The 16,453-nt window shown below is 35.9% G+C and overlaps 1 protein-coding gene across 1 annotated transcript in view; it reads left to right on the top strand.

The window, feature by feature from the left end:
* LOC306876397 (activin receptor type-1C-like) overlaps nucleotides 1-12,111 on the top strand; it is a 116,333-nt gene extending 104,222 nt beyond the window's left edge. The window contains exons 5-9 of the mRNA XM_079427519.1: nucleotides 2,382-2,549; nucleotides 7,067-7,223; nucleotides 7,623-7,747; nucleotides 8,712-8,842; nucleotides 9,265-12,111. Of these exons, the coding sequence (XP_079283645.1) occupies nucleotides 2,382-2,549; nucleotides 7,067-7,223; nucleotides 7,623-7,747; nucleotides 8,712-8,842; nucleotides 9,265-9,390 (707 nt within the window). The 3' untranslated portion in view covers nucleotides 9,391-12,111. The remainder of the gene's footprint in view (nucleotides 1-2,381; nucleotides 2,550-7,066; nucleotides 7,224-7,622; nucleotides 7,748-8,711; nucleotides 8,843-9,264) is intronic.
* The last annotated feature ends 4,342 nt before the right edge of the window (nucleotides 12,112-16,453 follow it).

Genomic DNA, 16,453 nt, shown 5'->3' with positions numbered 1-16,453 from the left:
TTCTCAAGAACATTCTATGATCAATCCCTGAACCAAGCATAGATTTGGATGTTTACTTTGGAGAGGTTGTCCTGCAGGAAAGTCCATTGATGATTAAGAGTTAGTCTCTGCACCAAAGGCATCACAATCTTTCCCAAAATAACATGATACTTGAATCCATGATGTCCTTCATACAGTCAACATCTTCACTCCTAACAGCAAAATTGTACTATTATCTCAATAAACATTATAAATCATTTACAACACTTTCTGCATCCCCTAATCTAAAATGTGAACTACTCATCACTTGTAAATGTGTTATACATAATTTATAGATCTTTCTTACCTGTTGCAAATTATCTGTAGGTATATACAAGGCATTTACAACACTTTCTGCATCCCCTAATCTAAAGTGTAAACTACTCATCACTTGTAAATGTTTTACAAACTTTATGGTTTCCAGTTGTGTGTAAATATATATATATATATATATATATATATACACACACACAAACAACCTGTAACCGGAAGGTTTGTAAAACATTTACAACTGATGAGTAGTTTACACTTTAGATTAGGGGATGCAGAAAGTGTTGCAAATGCCTTGTATACACCTACAGCTCATTTGTTACAGGTAAACAAGATCTACAAATGATGTGCAACACATTTACAAGTGATGAGTAGTTTACACTTTAGATCAGGGGATGCAGAAAGTGTTGCAAATGCCTTGTATACACCTACAGCTCATTTGTTACAGGTAAACAAGATCTACAAATGATGTTCAACACATTTACAAGTGATGAGTAGTTTACACTTTAGATTAGGGGATGCAGAAAGTGTTGTAAATGCCTTGTATACACCTACAGATCATTTGTAACAGGTAAACAAGATCTAGAAATGATGGGCAACACATTTACAAGTGATGTGTAGTTTACACTTTAGATTAGGGGATACAGAAAAATGTGTAAATTATTTATAATGTTTATTGAGATAATAGTACAGTGTTGTAGGGCTGTGCAATTAAATCGAATTAGATTATCATGTGCATCTAGTCAGTAAAGGCGGTTCAGTGATTTGCAGTAAATCGCCATCACCTGCTTTCAAATTGATTACGTTCATAATCGCAGACGAATCACCTTCGATTATGAACACGAAATTGCCTAGCTTGTCAGTGAATTACGGTTCTGTGTAGTAATTCCCGCTCCATTTGAAAGCAGTTGATGGCGATTACCTACTAATCAAGAAACTGTTTTACTGACTAGATGCGCATGATAATCAAATTCAATTAATTGCACAGCCCTACAATATTGACATTTCAATGATTTATAAGTGATTAATATTATATTTACTAGTAACCTAACTAAACTATTAACCATTAAGGATCTGTTTGATTATTTCATGATGCTATTTTTTAAAGATAACTTATGACAGATTTGTAAATCGTTAGCATATTACTTAATCATTTGTGAATGTATAGTCATGTTTTGTAAATGGTTAATTCATCATCATCTAATCACTTGTAAATGATTTATAACTTAATCTACAAAACATAAAAATATTAACATATCACTTATTAATCATCTATGAACGCATAGGCATGTTTTGTAAATGATTAGTTCATCATTAGCTAATTACTTGTAAATGACTTGTAAATGAATTAACAAAACATACACAAATTATTAGCATATCACTTATTAATTGCTTATGAATGTTTTGTAAATTATTAGTTCATCATTAACTAATCACTTATAAATTACTTATAACTGAACGTTTTTATAAAGTGTTACCAAAAATGAGTGACTTAAAACAGCAATGTTGCATAGGGGATGATATATGACATAGCTGTGTTATTAAAAAATCCTGTAACTCAAAAATATTACATTACCTATAAACATTATTACGTGTAATATGCCAGAAAACTGTTATAGATGCCTTTTTATACAATTCTAGATCTTCTGATAATTTCTAAAGTACTACAGTCTCTTGCGGTTTGAATCAATTGGATTGCATATGTATATCTGAAATACATTTGTGAAATAATAATAATGATAATGATTATGAAAGTAAATTATTATTACATGTACAGTCACATGTACTGGTGTGAGGAAAATACTTAATTTTAATCCAAATAATTTTTATTTATTTATTTATTTTTATTTATGAACCCTGCATGAATACAAAGAGTACATTTTTAAGAACTTGGCATACATTTTGGCATACATAGGTTTTCAAATAATCTGGTATGTTCTTCTTCATCTTGTTTGAATGTCCTGCATTGTAATCAATCTATCTATCTATCTATCTATCTATCTATCTATCTATCTATCTATCTATCTATCTATCTATCTATCTATCTATCTATCTATCTATCTATCTATATTTTTTTTTTTCTTTTTTTTCAGATAATGGCTCATGGACACAGCTGTGGCTGGTGTCTGAGTATCATGAGCACGGGTCTCTCTTTGATTATCTGAACAGATACACAGTATCAGTGGAGGGGATGCTAGTTCTGGCACTGTCCATTGCCAGCGGCATTGCCCACCTGCATATGGAGATTATTGGCACTCAAGGTATTGATCACACACAGTAGGAATATGGGAATAGGCAATGAATCATCACATTTGATATATTTTTTTTTTTGGTCTTGTTTCTCTGTGGGAGAAACACGTTTAGTGGGAGAAAAAACACTGTGGAAATCCATGCTCCTTTGGCAACACAGTACAATAAATGTAGTCACATCTTAAGTGTAATACTGATCATGGAATAAATGTAATTAATATACAGAGGTGGAAAGAGTACGAAAATATTTTACTCAAGTAAAAGTACCATTACATTAAGTTTTACTTAATTACAAGTACCAGTCTAAAAATCTACTCATAAAAAGCAGCTCATATACAATTTATATCTATACTGTGGCCCTTCAGTTCCTGAAGGGCCACAGTATAGATATAACCCTAATTAAACACATCTGATCCAGCTAATCTAATCATTTAGGCTTATATTGAAAACTACATGGTATATAACTAAACTTTGCAGGGCTGCGGCCCTCCAGGAACTGAGTTTGACACCCCTGGGATAGGCCTATATATCTCAGACTAGTTGTTTTTAATTAAAGGAATCAGTTATTTAGAATAATAAGACATTTGGGCTGTTACCATGCAAATTAAATCAGTATCAACAAAATTCATCTTTGCAACGCAGAGGAAACACAGAAGCTTCATCTGAAGTAGCATTTAGATGTATTTACACACTGTTTCATGCAGGACATGAAATAATTTAACCTGCAGTTACAAATGCAGAAATAATGTTTTGATATATAAGACATAAAATGTTGAATACTCATTTGAAATTATATATATAAAAAAAAAAAAATCAGAAGATACTTTAAATGTAAAATTAAAACTGCCAGTAGGTGTCACCAAGTCACTGTTAATAAGTGAGAACCGAATCATTTAAACGGTTGATTCATTGAGGAACGAAACACTGTTATGTTGCTCAGAGATGCAAAACAGTGCTATGGCTGTGTTTGGGATTATTTTTGTAGTTGAAATAGAGCAAAAACAGGCAATATGGTGTCTAAAACATGGTGTCTCATTAATTAAATTCTTGTTTATTGAACTATTTAAAAAAAATCTATATGTAATCATGCTGATTTTTGGAGAATCTGCCCCTATATATTCAATTTTGTGATCATTTGAAATGCATTTTGAAACACGTAGTGAAAGAACACACTCTAAATGCGCACGCACTGGTCTAATCTACTAGACTTCAGGGCACTCTATAGGAGTGTTTTGTTTGGTTTTTGGCTAAACACTGATAATGTCAAATCGCACATCGTTAAAACAACTACGGTATTATCACAGGCGATATATATTGCACACCCTGCACCACTGTTTTTTTGGCTAATTTGTGCAAAACCTTTTGCTAAACTGCCAAAGCTTCATTTTAACCACCAATGCAATGATGCAAGTATTTACCTTACCTCTACATTCTTGCGAAGGGTTGATGTTGAGATTTTATAAGCTGCTTGTTTGGTCTCCCTAGGCAAACACAGCTTACACTGCATAATAGAGCATAAACATGGTCAGGGGTTCACTTGATTTCCTTCGAGTTCAACTTCAGCAGAATACGACGGGGTTTGGTTTTCAGCTGGGTTCACCATAAAGCCTGTCTTGTCCGTCTGCATCTTTCTTGTGATTTTAGCGCCAGTTTGTTCTCCTGCCCATTATTTACTGCAGTAGTTTCCAGGGAGCGATTCTTTTTTTACTCAGTAATTAATATGTTTTAAAATGTAGCGAAGTACAATACTTCAAACAAAATATACTTAAGTAAAAGTAAAATTACACATTTTAAAAATTACTTTTAAAAAGTAGAGGTACACAAAAAAGCTACTCGATTACAGTAACGCGAGTAAATGTAATTCGTTACTTTCCACCTCTGTTAATATGTATAACCCGGAAATGTTGGGATGTTTTTTTAAATTTGAATAAAATGAAAACTAAAACACTTTCAAGTCACATGAGCCAATATTTTCACCATGGAACATAGATCAAATTTGATGCCTGCTACAGATCTCAAAATAGTTGGGACGGGTGCATGTTTACCATGGTGTAGCATCTCCTCTTCTTTTCAAAACAGTTTGAAGACGTATGGGTATCGAGGTTATGAGTTTCTGGAGTTTTGGTGTTGGAATTTGGTCTCATTCTTGCCCGATATAGGTTTCCAGCTGCTGAAGAGTTTGTGGTCGTCTTTGACGTATTTTTCGTTTAATGATGCGCCAAATATTCTCTATAGGTGAAAGATCTGGACTGCAGGCAGGACAATTCACCCGGACTCTTCTACTACAAAGCCATGCTGTTGTAATAGCTGCAGAATGTGGTTTTGCATTGTCCTGCTGAAATACACGTCGTCTGGAGGGGAGAATATGTTGCTCTAAAACCTTTATATACCTTTCAGCATTCATAGTGCCTTCCACGCAGTGTTAATTTCGTCGACGAAGACGACGACGAAACATATTCGTCAACGAACCTTTTTTCTGTGACTAAGACGAGACGTTGACGAGCTAAAACTAATATCTGATGATAAAAACTATGACGAAATTTATGCACGCTTTCATTAACAAGACGAGACGGGACTAAAATGTTATTTGAGGACTACTGGACATTCAAAATACATCCTATAGGCGACGTTAACTGTCTTATCTTTCAAAATGTGCGTCTCTGTCATTGGAAAAGGGGCGTTTGCATGGCAGCCGCAGTGGACGGATAGGCTACCAAAACGCGAACTAGCGATCTGAAACAATGGCCTCAGCACCCAAAGGGTTAGGGAGTGGGTGACCAGACGTCCCGTTTTTCCCGGGAGTCACAATTCATTGTCGGATTAACTTAAAGTTAGTGAAGGTGCCATAGGCGGAAACGCGCTGATAGAAGTGCTCTCTCTCGCGCACGCTCCACTTCTTCAGTTCTCATACAGCGCGCGATCAGTTCTCAGTGCTCAAATACACACACAGCAGTCCAAATGTCTCTCATGTAGAGTATCTCACGGAAATACAGTCCGTTATGGTTTAAGTGAGCTTAAACAGGTGAGTGAAAACTGAATGTATGTCAGTAGGCTATTACATACATACCTTCCGTCTTAAATGGACAGCATTCCTAATTATCTGTCATAAATGTTAACCAACAAAAGATGTTAAATAAATGTATACTTGTTAAGTAAACATACTGTATCTGAAAAATGAGTTTAATTTATATCTCTACCAAAAAAATGAAAATTTATTCCAGTTTTTCCAAATTCAATCCTTGATTCAAATTTCTCATAACTAAGCTTAATTGATTTGGTCTAAAGAGAGAAGAATTAATGACTATTTTTGTTTGAATACTACATATAAAATAGCTACCAAAATAAATGTTGGTAACTTTTGACTAAAAGTAATGGCTAAAAGTTGACAAAAATGCAATGACTTTTCGTCGACTAAAACTAGACTAAAACTATGAAAGCATTTTCGTCTCAAGATAAAGACTAAGACTAAATCAGAAATGCCTGCCAAAATTAACACTGCTTCCATGGACATCCAACAGAGGTCTTCAGCCTTGTCCCTTATGCACAGAGATTTCTCCAGTTTCTCTGAAACTTTTGATGATGTTATGCACTGTAGATGATGAGATTTGCAAAGCCTTTGCAATCTGACTTTGTGTAAAAAGATTGTGAAATACTTTAAAAACAACGTTCCTCACTCTTTCACAGATTGGAGAGTCTCTGTCCATCTTTACTTCTGAGAGACTCTGCCTCTCTAAGTCATCCCTTTTATTTTACAGACCTGATGTCAATTAACTTAATTAGTTGCTAGATGTTCTCCCAGCTGAATCTTTTCCAAATTTCTTGCTTTTTCAGCCCTTTGTTGCCCCCGTGCCAACTTTTTTGAGACCTGCAGCAGGCATCAAATTTGAAAATTTGATAAAAGTATAAAATTTATCCCTTTAAACATTTATGCTATCTATGTTCTATTGTGAATAAAATATTGGCTCATGTGATTTGAAAGTCTTTTAGTTTTCATTTTATTCAAATTTAAAAAACGTCCCAACATTTCCGGAATTCGGGTTGTAAGACAAGTCAGTAAAGCAAAACTCATTGTCTGGGTTGTAGTTCAACACATTGTAGTCTTTGAAGCCCATGCTAGAATAATTGTTAGAGATGCAGGCAGTGGTTTGCGAAGCATCCCTCACTGTCTGGCTGGTATTACCAAATTTATTATGGAGCTTGTTTATGGAGACAGCAAGACATCCTGCCAGTTTTGCATTACAACAATCTAGTCTTGAGTACATTAATTAGCTCTACTCATCTCTTTGAAGCTAATTTGATATTAATCCTCATGTTTTTGCTTTAATTACTTGCAAGTTAATACAACTAACACAATTAGCCACAGCTAATTAGTCATAAATAAATAAATAACACGGAGTAAAATTGTCACTTTTTAGGACTGGTTGTCCTAAATATACTTGAACACTAAAGACTATCTTTCTGCATGAAAATGCCTTCTCAGGCATATGATGTGAACTGTTATTAAATTGGCATATTGCTCTTGGTACAGGGAAGCCTGCCATTGCTCACAGAGACATAAAGTCAAAGAACATTCTGGTTAAGAAGAATGGAACTGCTGTGATTGCTGATCTTGGACTGGCTGTCAAACACGACTCCAACACCAACACTATTGACATCCCCGTTAACCACAGAGTGGGCACCAAGAGGTTAGACAATATTTTTTCTTACATAAGGTCATTATTACTTTAAGTATTAAATCATAAAAACTTCAGTGGAAGAGCCAGTCACTGTATTTGAGTCAGCTGTCTCTTAGTAAATACATACAGGATAAGAACATTGGTTGCATGTACAGACAGGTGCTATAATCTGACTATTAAAAGACTTTATATTTACTGTGTGTGTGTTTGTGTATTCAAGATTCTTGAGTGATAAAGAACATGTGTCTTTGCGTGTTTGACTATAGTTTTAGTATGTGTGTGTGTACATGACCTTGTATAAGACACGTCATTGTTTGCTTTCAAGTGTATGAGGACATCTTGATGGAGGTTAATGCGTTCATGCGGTGTGGGTACATTACTCTAATTGGAGTGTGTTTGTTTCTGCAGGTACATGGCTCCCGAGATCCTGGATGATTCCATAAACATGAGCAGCTTTGAGTCATTTAAGCGTGCTGATATCTATTCACTTGGCCTGGTGTTCTGGGAACTTGCTCGCAGATGTTCCGTCCAAGGTGCCTTCCTGTGTTAAAGAGTGCTCAGATCCAAATAAATATACACCAGCAGTAGACTGATTTAAATGATGTTCTTTTTCATTGATGTTTTGAGTAAAGAATATATACAGAATATATCCTTATATACTGAAATGGCTTGTGTGTGTTTTTTCATAAAGAAGTAAACGAAAGATAGATAGATCATTTATTTTTTAGCTCTTATGTTTAACTGTCATTATTCAGAATTATTTGCCTGCTCACTACCATGATTGTCCAATCAGAATAGTATTCCAAAAAGCCTTGTAATGTATAACAAGTTCATGCAGACAGTCCTTAAAGGGATATTTCCCTTCAGAATGAAAATTCTGTCATTATATACTCCCCCTCTTTTTTTCAGCCTGAAAAATGTTTCACTCTTGTTATGAATAGACCAGTCATACACAGTTTATTTTTGTTTCATGTCTGGTCAATGATGCCTATTCAGTGTTCAGAAACATTGCCCCCTAGGCACAATAAGATGTAATAGGAAGTATTGCCTTAGCTAATAAAGATCACCAAACTTTGTTTGAAGTTTCGTGTGAGAGAGTCTTATTGAAGGACAAGGTGGTGTCACTATTTTAAACTACAGTATTTTATAGACCTAGAACCCATAGCCTGTGTGCTACTACTACTGCTACTACTCATATCACATGTGAAAAGGTTAGCCAATCGAAATGCACAGCACTTACACATAAGTCTTAAAGACACATTAGCATACAACAGCTTGTTCAATTGTTAGGGTCAGAGATAGTGAGAAAAATGGTCATGAGATATAATATTATGTTTAAGTCTTAACTAACATATTTTATTTTATTTCCCAAGGAAGACCATAATCTAAAATATTGCATACACCATTTATCCACACATCCGCACCCAAATTTTAGATTTATTTTTTCTATCAATACTTCTTTTCAATAAATTCTTATGAATGCTTTGTTCTCTGCAGGGATTTATGAAGATTTCCAGTTGCCTTATTATGACCATGTGCAATCAGACCCATCAATGGATGATATGAGGAAAGTGGTGTGTGAACAGAAACTCCGACCCAATATTCCCAACCAGTGGCAGAGCTGCGAGGTTTGTGGGATAAACCTACCATTCAGATGACATTTGATAATATGTAGTATTCACTCATATGAGGAATCTATTGAGCAGTTTACACGGATGTAATAATGCTTCGAAAGTTGACATTTTCCTTTCGAAAACATTTTAAATAAACATAGTAAAAGCAAATGCTCCTCATCATAAACCTACTTCTTGATTATTTGTGTTTAAAGAGTTAGTTCACCACAAAAAGTAAATTATATCATCAGTTACTCACCCTCATGTCATTCCAAACCTGTAAGACTTTTGTTTATCCTATTTTGTTTATTCTTGGTCATTAAATATCAACTTTAAGAAATATTATTTAATTGGCCACAGAAAATAGTCCTGGCCACTATTGTAAATAGTCAAAAGTATAGAATCACCCATGTGCTGTATGTTTGTGTTTATTCCAGGCACTGAGGGTTATGGGTAAGATCATGCGAGAGTGCTGGTACACCAATCCAGCTGCTCGTCTGACAGCACTACGTGTTAAGAAGACTGTGTCTCAGGTAACTGTGGTCAAGGACGTTAAAGAGTAACCCAGTGGCCTGGTGCCCCTCTTGACTCTATCTGTCAGTGATACTGGGACATTTCAGATGCTCAGTTGAGATGCCAAAGATTCCAGAAGTTTAAGAGGGAAATGTTATCTTGTGATGACAACTGAGCATTAGAATAATTAATGAACAAGAGTGTATGATATACTGCTACCTCAACTGATACTGTAAGTGCCAAATGCTTGGAGTTGCACTTGTTATGCTTTGTGCCATTAATGTTTTGCTTGGTGTAACTTAAAAATATAAGTCGAAATGTCTATACACACACACAGACCAACAAACAGGACCAATATTTTTTTTTAAGAACATATGTTGACGTCAGACAGCATAATGTGGTCTGCAAAAGTAAGCTTGTTTTTTTAGCCAAGCTTTGCACAGATTGTGGTTTCCTGGCACTATTTTTTTCTACTGTTTTACACAGCTCTCATCATTTTTGATTGTATCGTGTACCTGTTGAAACCTGAAGGATGATTTCCTGTAAGTGCTGTCATTTCAAAGAGAATAGTTTGCGTTTTGTGCATGTGCAGATGTCTGGTCCAAACCCTGAAGTCTAAAGATGGTGGGGGGTGGGGGTGGGGGGGGGGGGCGGCTATGTAACTGATCATTCAAAGCCTTTTTACCAGATTCTTCTCAGAGCAGGGGTCTCCAACCTTTTATACACCACAGACAGGTGAAATTGTTTATGTGGATCAGCTGGCTATCAACGGGGTGTTTGAGGTGTAATCGGAGCAATCATTACTTATTATTTTTTAACATTTAATTTACATGAAATCAGCACGATTATGATTCACAAAGCTATTGATGTGATTTTAACAACTTCATTCAGCACAGAGTTGAGTTCCAGACATTTTACACTTAGACTGGTGTGTAGATTCAAATTCAGGTGCGACTTCTTTGACTCAAGTAGTGAAACCAGACAGCTGTCCATTCATAGAAGCTACTCTGTCTGCATATTCCAATACAAAAGGATCAAATTTGCCTGATATGTAGTCATTCAGAGACTTGAAAATCTCTGCCCCAGTTTTACTAGTTGACACTGAACGCACCCACATACTCATGCACTTTGGCTTGAAATATATTGCACATAAACCAGCAGTATTTCAATGTATTTCCTTTGTTATCAACATTGGTCAGTTTGTCGAGCTGCAGTGCATACCACAGTGACTTGTTTAGCCTGTCACTTCAGTGTCATCTATTCTCAGTCTGAAAGTGGTAGCTGAAAGGGCTTCTTTAGTTAGATGGTCAGCCAACAAGTATGACACTCTTAGTGCAGCTATGTTTGTAGACGTCAACCCATTTGCTATGTGTATGTGAATTGCTCATAGCCACAAAACCATATTTTAGATACAAGTCATCACATTTTTGGTAAAAGGTGACTTTCCTTTTTTTTATCAGTAGGTGCATTATTGCCATCCTGTGTACTTTTCCTACCTTCTGAACTAAAGAATCTTTTAAGGGACGTATAGCCTCTAGGTTGGGGACCTCTGATCTAGAGGACTTCTGAAAGCCAATGTGAAATATATGACTGTGAAGAAAGTATGCATTTTATACTGTTATTTCTCAAGTAGTACTTTATTGCACTAAAGGCTCCAAGCTGATGAAGAATAGTAATCAACATTCAATTTACATATTTAAAATTATGGAATAGCCCAGCATATCTGAAACCAAACATAAAATATTTTGTGTATCAATAGTCATGGGAGTGTATTGGAGCATTGTCATTTCTTAAAGTTTATAACTGCATAACTACTTGTCTGCTAAATATTGTGCTTTAAGTCTGTGTGGTCTTCATTGAGATGCAAGGCTGTTCACTAGGGATTTCTCAATTAGCAGTCTTGAGATGTGTGTTTGTGTAACTGAATGTGTGTGATTTATATGCTTTGTGAGGTTCCTGTGCATACAGAGTTCTACTTTTTGTGCAGCTGTAATCTGGAATATTCTTTTCTGTAAATTATATCACTTTATATCACTTCGAATGTCTTATTTGTGTTAAAATTGCCTCTGTTGTTGTGACACTAACAAAGCTTGTATTTATGGGCTTTTACAAACTCTATGAAGTATATGCATATGATGCATGTTATATTTTAGTCTTAATAATCTTTCATCAGACATGGACATAGTTTGCTAAATGCTTTGCATAAACATACATATTAAAATATTTATTAAATCTGTACCAAAAATAAAGTAATTTCATTAATTTTGCCTGTTGAAGAATGGTCTTGTTTTATCCTGTTTCAGTCATTTGCAGAAGCATTAAATGCTTAAAAATGGATATGTCGCTGTTTCAGACTACAAAGTGCTGTCTGTAAAAGTGCTGTCTTATGTTTTGAGACAGAACAGATACATTTATATGAGGAGGGTGGAATAGATTGTAATATATGTCCACTGACATGTCTTTTTGTGAGTTGCACTGTGTTTTGTCCGTGTAAGAGTACTTAATTTTCTGAAATGTTAACCATAGAGCAATAAACAACTTTTCATGATTCATCTTTTTTTTTTTCTGTTGTTTGGGGGAAAAAGGCTTACAACAGTTCCTTTTTTATTTCCGCATTCTGCATAAATATTGACTGTGTTATTTTGACGTGCAATTTCAGTTTTGTGTAATGTGATCATCTTGGATTATTATGTGTAAAATTGCAAAAATATTAATTCATGCATGACGGTGATTTAAACCTAATTTACTTCAATAAAGATAACTATACATGCTATTCTTGTCATGAGCATCAAGGTGTGGGGGCGCTGTGGTGCAAATTCATTCCACTCATGTTTAATACGTTGACTCAAAGATTCGTAGGAAAAATATAAACATTGGATTCAACATTGGCCGTAGATCTGTGTGCGCAGTCCTTGAAATCCATTCTCCAGATAGCATCATATAGCCACCATGGCAAAAAGAACACAAGACAGTTTTTAATGGCATGACCGAATCACCTGCTGCAAGCCCTGTTAGCACACCTCCCTCCAGGATGACAACGCAAGAAGTAAGTCATTGTAGAGCCCTGGATTTCTGCCTGGGCCCGCCGGGCCCCGACTTTTTTAACGCCTCTAGGGCCTGGCTTCGGGCTAATTTCCACGTCATAGTTCAGACGCGGGCCGGGCCTCAGGCCTGTTTTGGGTTTCTCATTATTTTTATATTGTAGACATCCATCGATTAGTGATGAAAAACATTGGCAGGCTGGTGGAAACAACACGAGACCGCGCTGCGACAGAGCAGCTTGATGGTGTTTAGTCATGGGGAAGTCGTGGCCTAATGGTTAGAGAATTGGACTCGTAATCGAAAGGTTACGGGTTCGAGTCCCCGGCCGGCAGGGATTGTAGGTGGGGGGAGTGAATGTCCAGCGCTCTCTCCACCCTCAATACCACGACTGAGGTGCCCTTGAGCAAGGCACCGAACCCCCAACTGCTCCCCGGGCGCCGCAGCATAAATGGCTGCCCACTGCTCCGGGTGTGTGTTCACGGTGTGTGTGTGTGCATTTGTTCACTACTGACTGCTGTGTGTGTGCACTTGGATGGGTTAAATGCAGAGCACCAATTTCGAGTATGGGTCACCATACTTGACAATACGTCACGACTTTACTTTACTTACTTTACTTTAGTGTCCCGCAGCAGGTGCGCAAATGAATACTTCTGCGTTCAAATGCACACAATAGGCTAAAGCTTGCTGCAAAACCCCAGCAAACATAACCATGAATGTGTCTGCGGGAAATAGTAAGGAGATATTTGAATTATTTGCTAATAAACTAATGTTTTCTGAGTCTGTGTCGCAAGGATGAAGTTGCTGATCCTCATTAGACACGCCTTTAGAGAGAAATGCATCTTTATTGATTATGATTGAAAACGAAAACTCTTATTATAATTAATTTTTTTTATTTCGTTAAGTGATAATTTAAAGCTTTCTATAGATATATTTATCATGTCTGTGAGGCATGTATTCGGTCAGCTTCGGTTCATTTTTGTGAAGCGCTCCTGTTCAAGACGGCAGAAAGCACATCATGTTTGTTTTCTTTGTTTTATAAAAGAACTACCTGTTGTTGGTATTGTGAGTGCACACAAATACAAGTAGACCCTTTACAGGTCCGAATGATGTCTTACCTTTAACAAAAAATAAAAAATAAAAATAAAAAATGAGGGCGTAAGAAAGAGTAGTATACGTTATGTCAAAATGATTGATTTTATTACCCTCATAAAAATTCCACCCCCCTCCCATAACTGGACACCTGTTTTGTACACCCCCCAGCCCCCGTCTAAGCGGCCATCTGGTTATTCACCTTATAGTGACCTTAAGAATTTATGACAATGTGTGTTTGTGTGTGGGGCCAATGTTATGTGGTTTAAACTTTAAATGATGAAACTGTGTTAAATGGGGTAAAGGGAAGTTTTTATTAAAGTGTTTTCACATACATATCAAGAAAAAACATCAAACATGTACGTAAAACGTACAAAGACTGCTTATTTCCCTACAAGTGGAGACTAGTGTTGTTAAAACAGGAAAAACTAAAACAAAAAAGCACGTTAGTTAAACAATGCGCTAGTTTTTCCTATCTTAAAACTAGTTCGTTTGACAAAGTTAAATAGAAGAAGTGAGCGCGTTCGTTTATCTATAACAAAAGAGCATCGGACTGATTAAAACAATAAGATATATTTATCAAAACCTATGTTGTGGTTTTTAAAAAGTTTTGAGTTTATAACAGATACGAAGTTAAATAATATAGAATTGTTTTTATCTTACCATGGTATGCCTGTTTTTCCCCTACAAGTCGAGACGTGCTAGTGTTGTTAAAACAGTTTTAGGAAAAACTCAAACAAAAAAGCATTAGATGCACTAGTTTTTCTATCATTAGAATTTAAAACTAGTTAGTTTGACAAAGTTAAATAAATAGAAGAGTTGTGAGCGCGTTTGTTCATCTATAACAAAAAAGAATCGGACGCGTTAGTTAAAACAATAAGATATTTATCAAAATCTATGTCTTGCTTTTTTTAAAAAAAGTTTGAATTTATAACAGATACAAAGTTAAATAATATAGAGACGACTTCTCTTACCGTGGTGTGAAATAAAAATATCAGACCGTTAAACAACAGTATAAGATACCTGTAAAAATCTTCTGACATTACAATTGAAAAGCTAGCTTTTGTCCCAACTTAGAAAATTAAAAGAGCAGACTATTTACGCAGCGTCCGTTAGACAACCTCAGGGTTCTGTGTCAAAACTCAGAATGAGCTCACGGGCCGCTGTCAGGCCACACCTACATCACCACCCCCCTAACGCTGTAAGGAGAGACCGACACAAAGGTTTAATTGTTAAAAGAATTAAAGTAATGTTTTAACATTAGAACAAAGTTATTTTTAATAAACCTTTATCATTTCTCAATTAATGAACCCGTTCATTATTCATCATAAAGGTTACACAAGTTTTCTTCTAAACAAACGCCCCACAGGGAAAAATGTTGTTTGTTTGTCTTATTTTATTTAAGCGTCTTAATTCCTATAATACACCATTGATTTCTGTCAAGCTTCTGCCGTGGTATAACCCAGACTTTTTTCGTTTTAAAAATGAGGTTTCACAAGTTTTCTTTTAAACATTCACCTCTAACCCACAGGAAAGTGTTGTTTTATTTTATTTTATTTTAGTTATTCACACTTAACACCTTTTATTTATTTACTCTTTGATATTGTCAATCTTAAAACTTCTAGTGTGCTGTGTCGGTTAAAATACACGTGCGAGAAGAAACTGAAATGATAGCAAATGTTTTGGATTTTCAGTCATAATTAGAGGGGGTAAACTTTTTTTTTTCTACAACATCTTACGAATGTAAATGTTTTGTCTCACGCAGAGCGAGCAAATGAGAAAGTGCGCTGCGCGTCTGGCCGCATGACCACTGAAACGGTGTTATCTGATCAACAGACTCGTTGTAAAATATCTAAACTTTCTGGGGATTCAACTCATTTGCAATCTAATGAGTTTTTGAGGGGCTCTGGCGTCATAAACTTCGTTAGAACGTGATTCATTGATTAAAACAGATGGTCTTTCTAACATGTTCAGCGATCAAAGGACATCCGCTTTAAGCATTTATGAGGCGCACCTGCGTGTGTGTCTGTGCGTCTCTGTCGAAGGTTTAGGCAAAAGTTCACAGCCCGGTCAAAGGAAGGTTTTCATGACACACATCTGGTGAAGTTAGGTATAATTGAGAATTTAGTATTTATAATGTATTTATAATCTATTCGAATGTGGCTTTAAACTAACGTTCAGGATGTGATGAGATAACCACAAACTTAAATACAGGTCCCCAAAGATGATGGTTTTAATAAGACGGTCTATGCTGTAGGAAAACAATCTTTAATTTACTTCATTTTACCTAGTTTTATTTCTTCCCAACTTAAGAATTAAATAAGCCCTGCTTCAAACGTGTATTTGAATGGATGGGTTACATCATATGAGTTCAATAAACAGATATTCTGAGATTTGATTTTGATGGTTAAAACCTCTCGTCGAATTTAACACTAGAACTCCCAGAGAGCAGCCATTTGGCTTTTCTACCTATAAAACCCGCAGGACAGCCGATGGGCTGGAAGGCTTTAGGCTAATATCCTTAATCAGCTGTGAACGGTTGCTTTTGTTATGTAAACAATGTGGGGCCATGCTGAGCCACTTCAAGGAAACTTGTGTTTCACTTTGCCATCTTAGGGAGAAATCAACACACGTTTTTTTTTTCCTTTGTTGCTGAGATTTATTGATAAAAACAGTACAAAATAAAATAAAAAAGAAACCAACCATTTGTACACATATTTACAATTAATATTAAAAAGTGAGTGAGTACATTCCAGCAATCACTCACAATCCTGGCACTGCCATGGTATCTCCCGTCTGCATTTACCACATGTGTATCTGTAGCAGTGAACACATCGCACAGTGGCATGATTGTTCTAGGGCTGCAGCTATCGATTCTTTTTGTAATCGATTAATCTAGCACTTAATCGATCGATTAATCGAGTAATCGGATAAAAACTTTTTTTGTGTTTTTAAACAACCAAAACAAATAATGCATAACGA

Source organism: Barbus barbus, assembly GCF_936440315.1.
Source record: "Barbus barbus genome assembly, chromosome: 10".
Classification (NCBI taxonomy): domain Eukaryota; kingdom Metazoa; phylum Chordata; class Actinopteri; order Cypriniformes; family Cyprinidae; genus Barbus; species Barbus barbus.
This window is presented reverse-complemented; position numbering and strand designations above follow the sequence as displayed.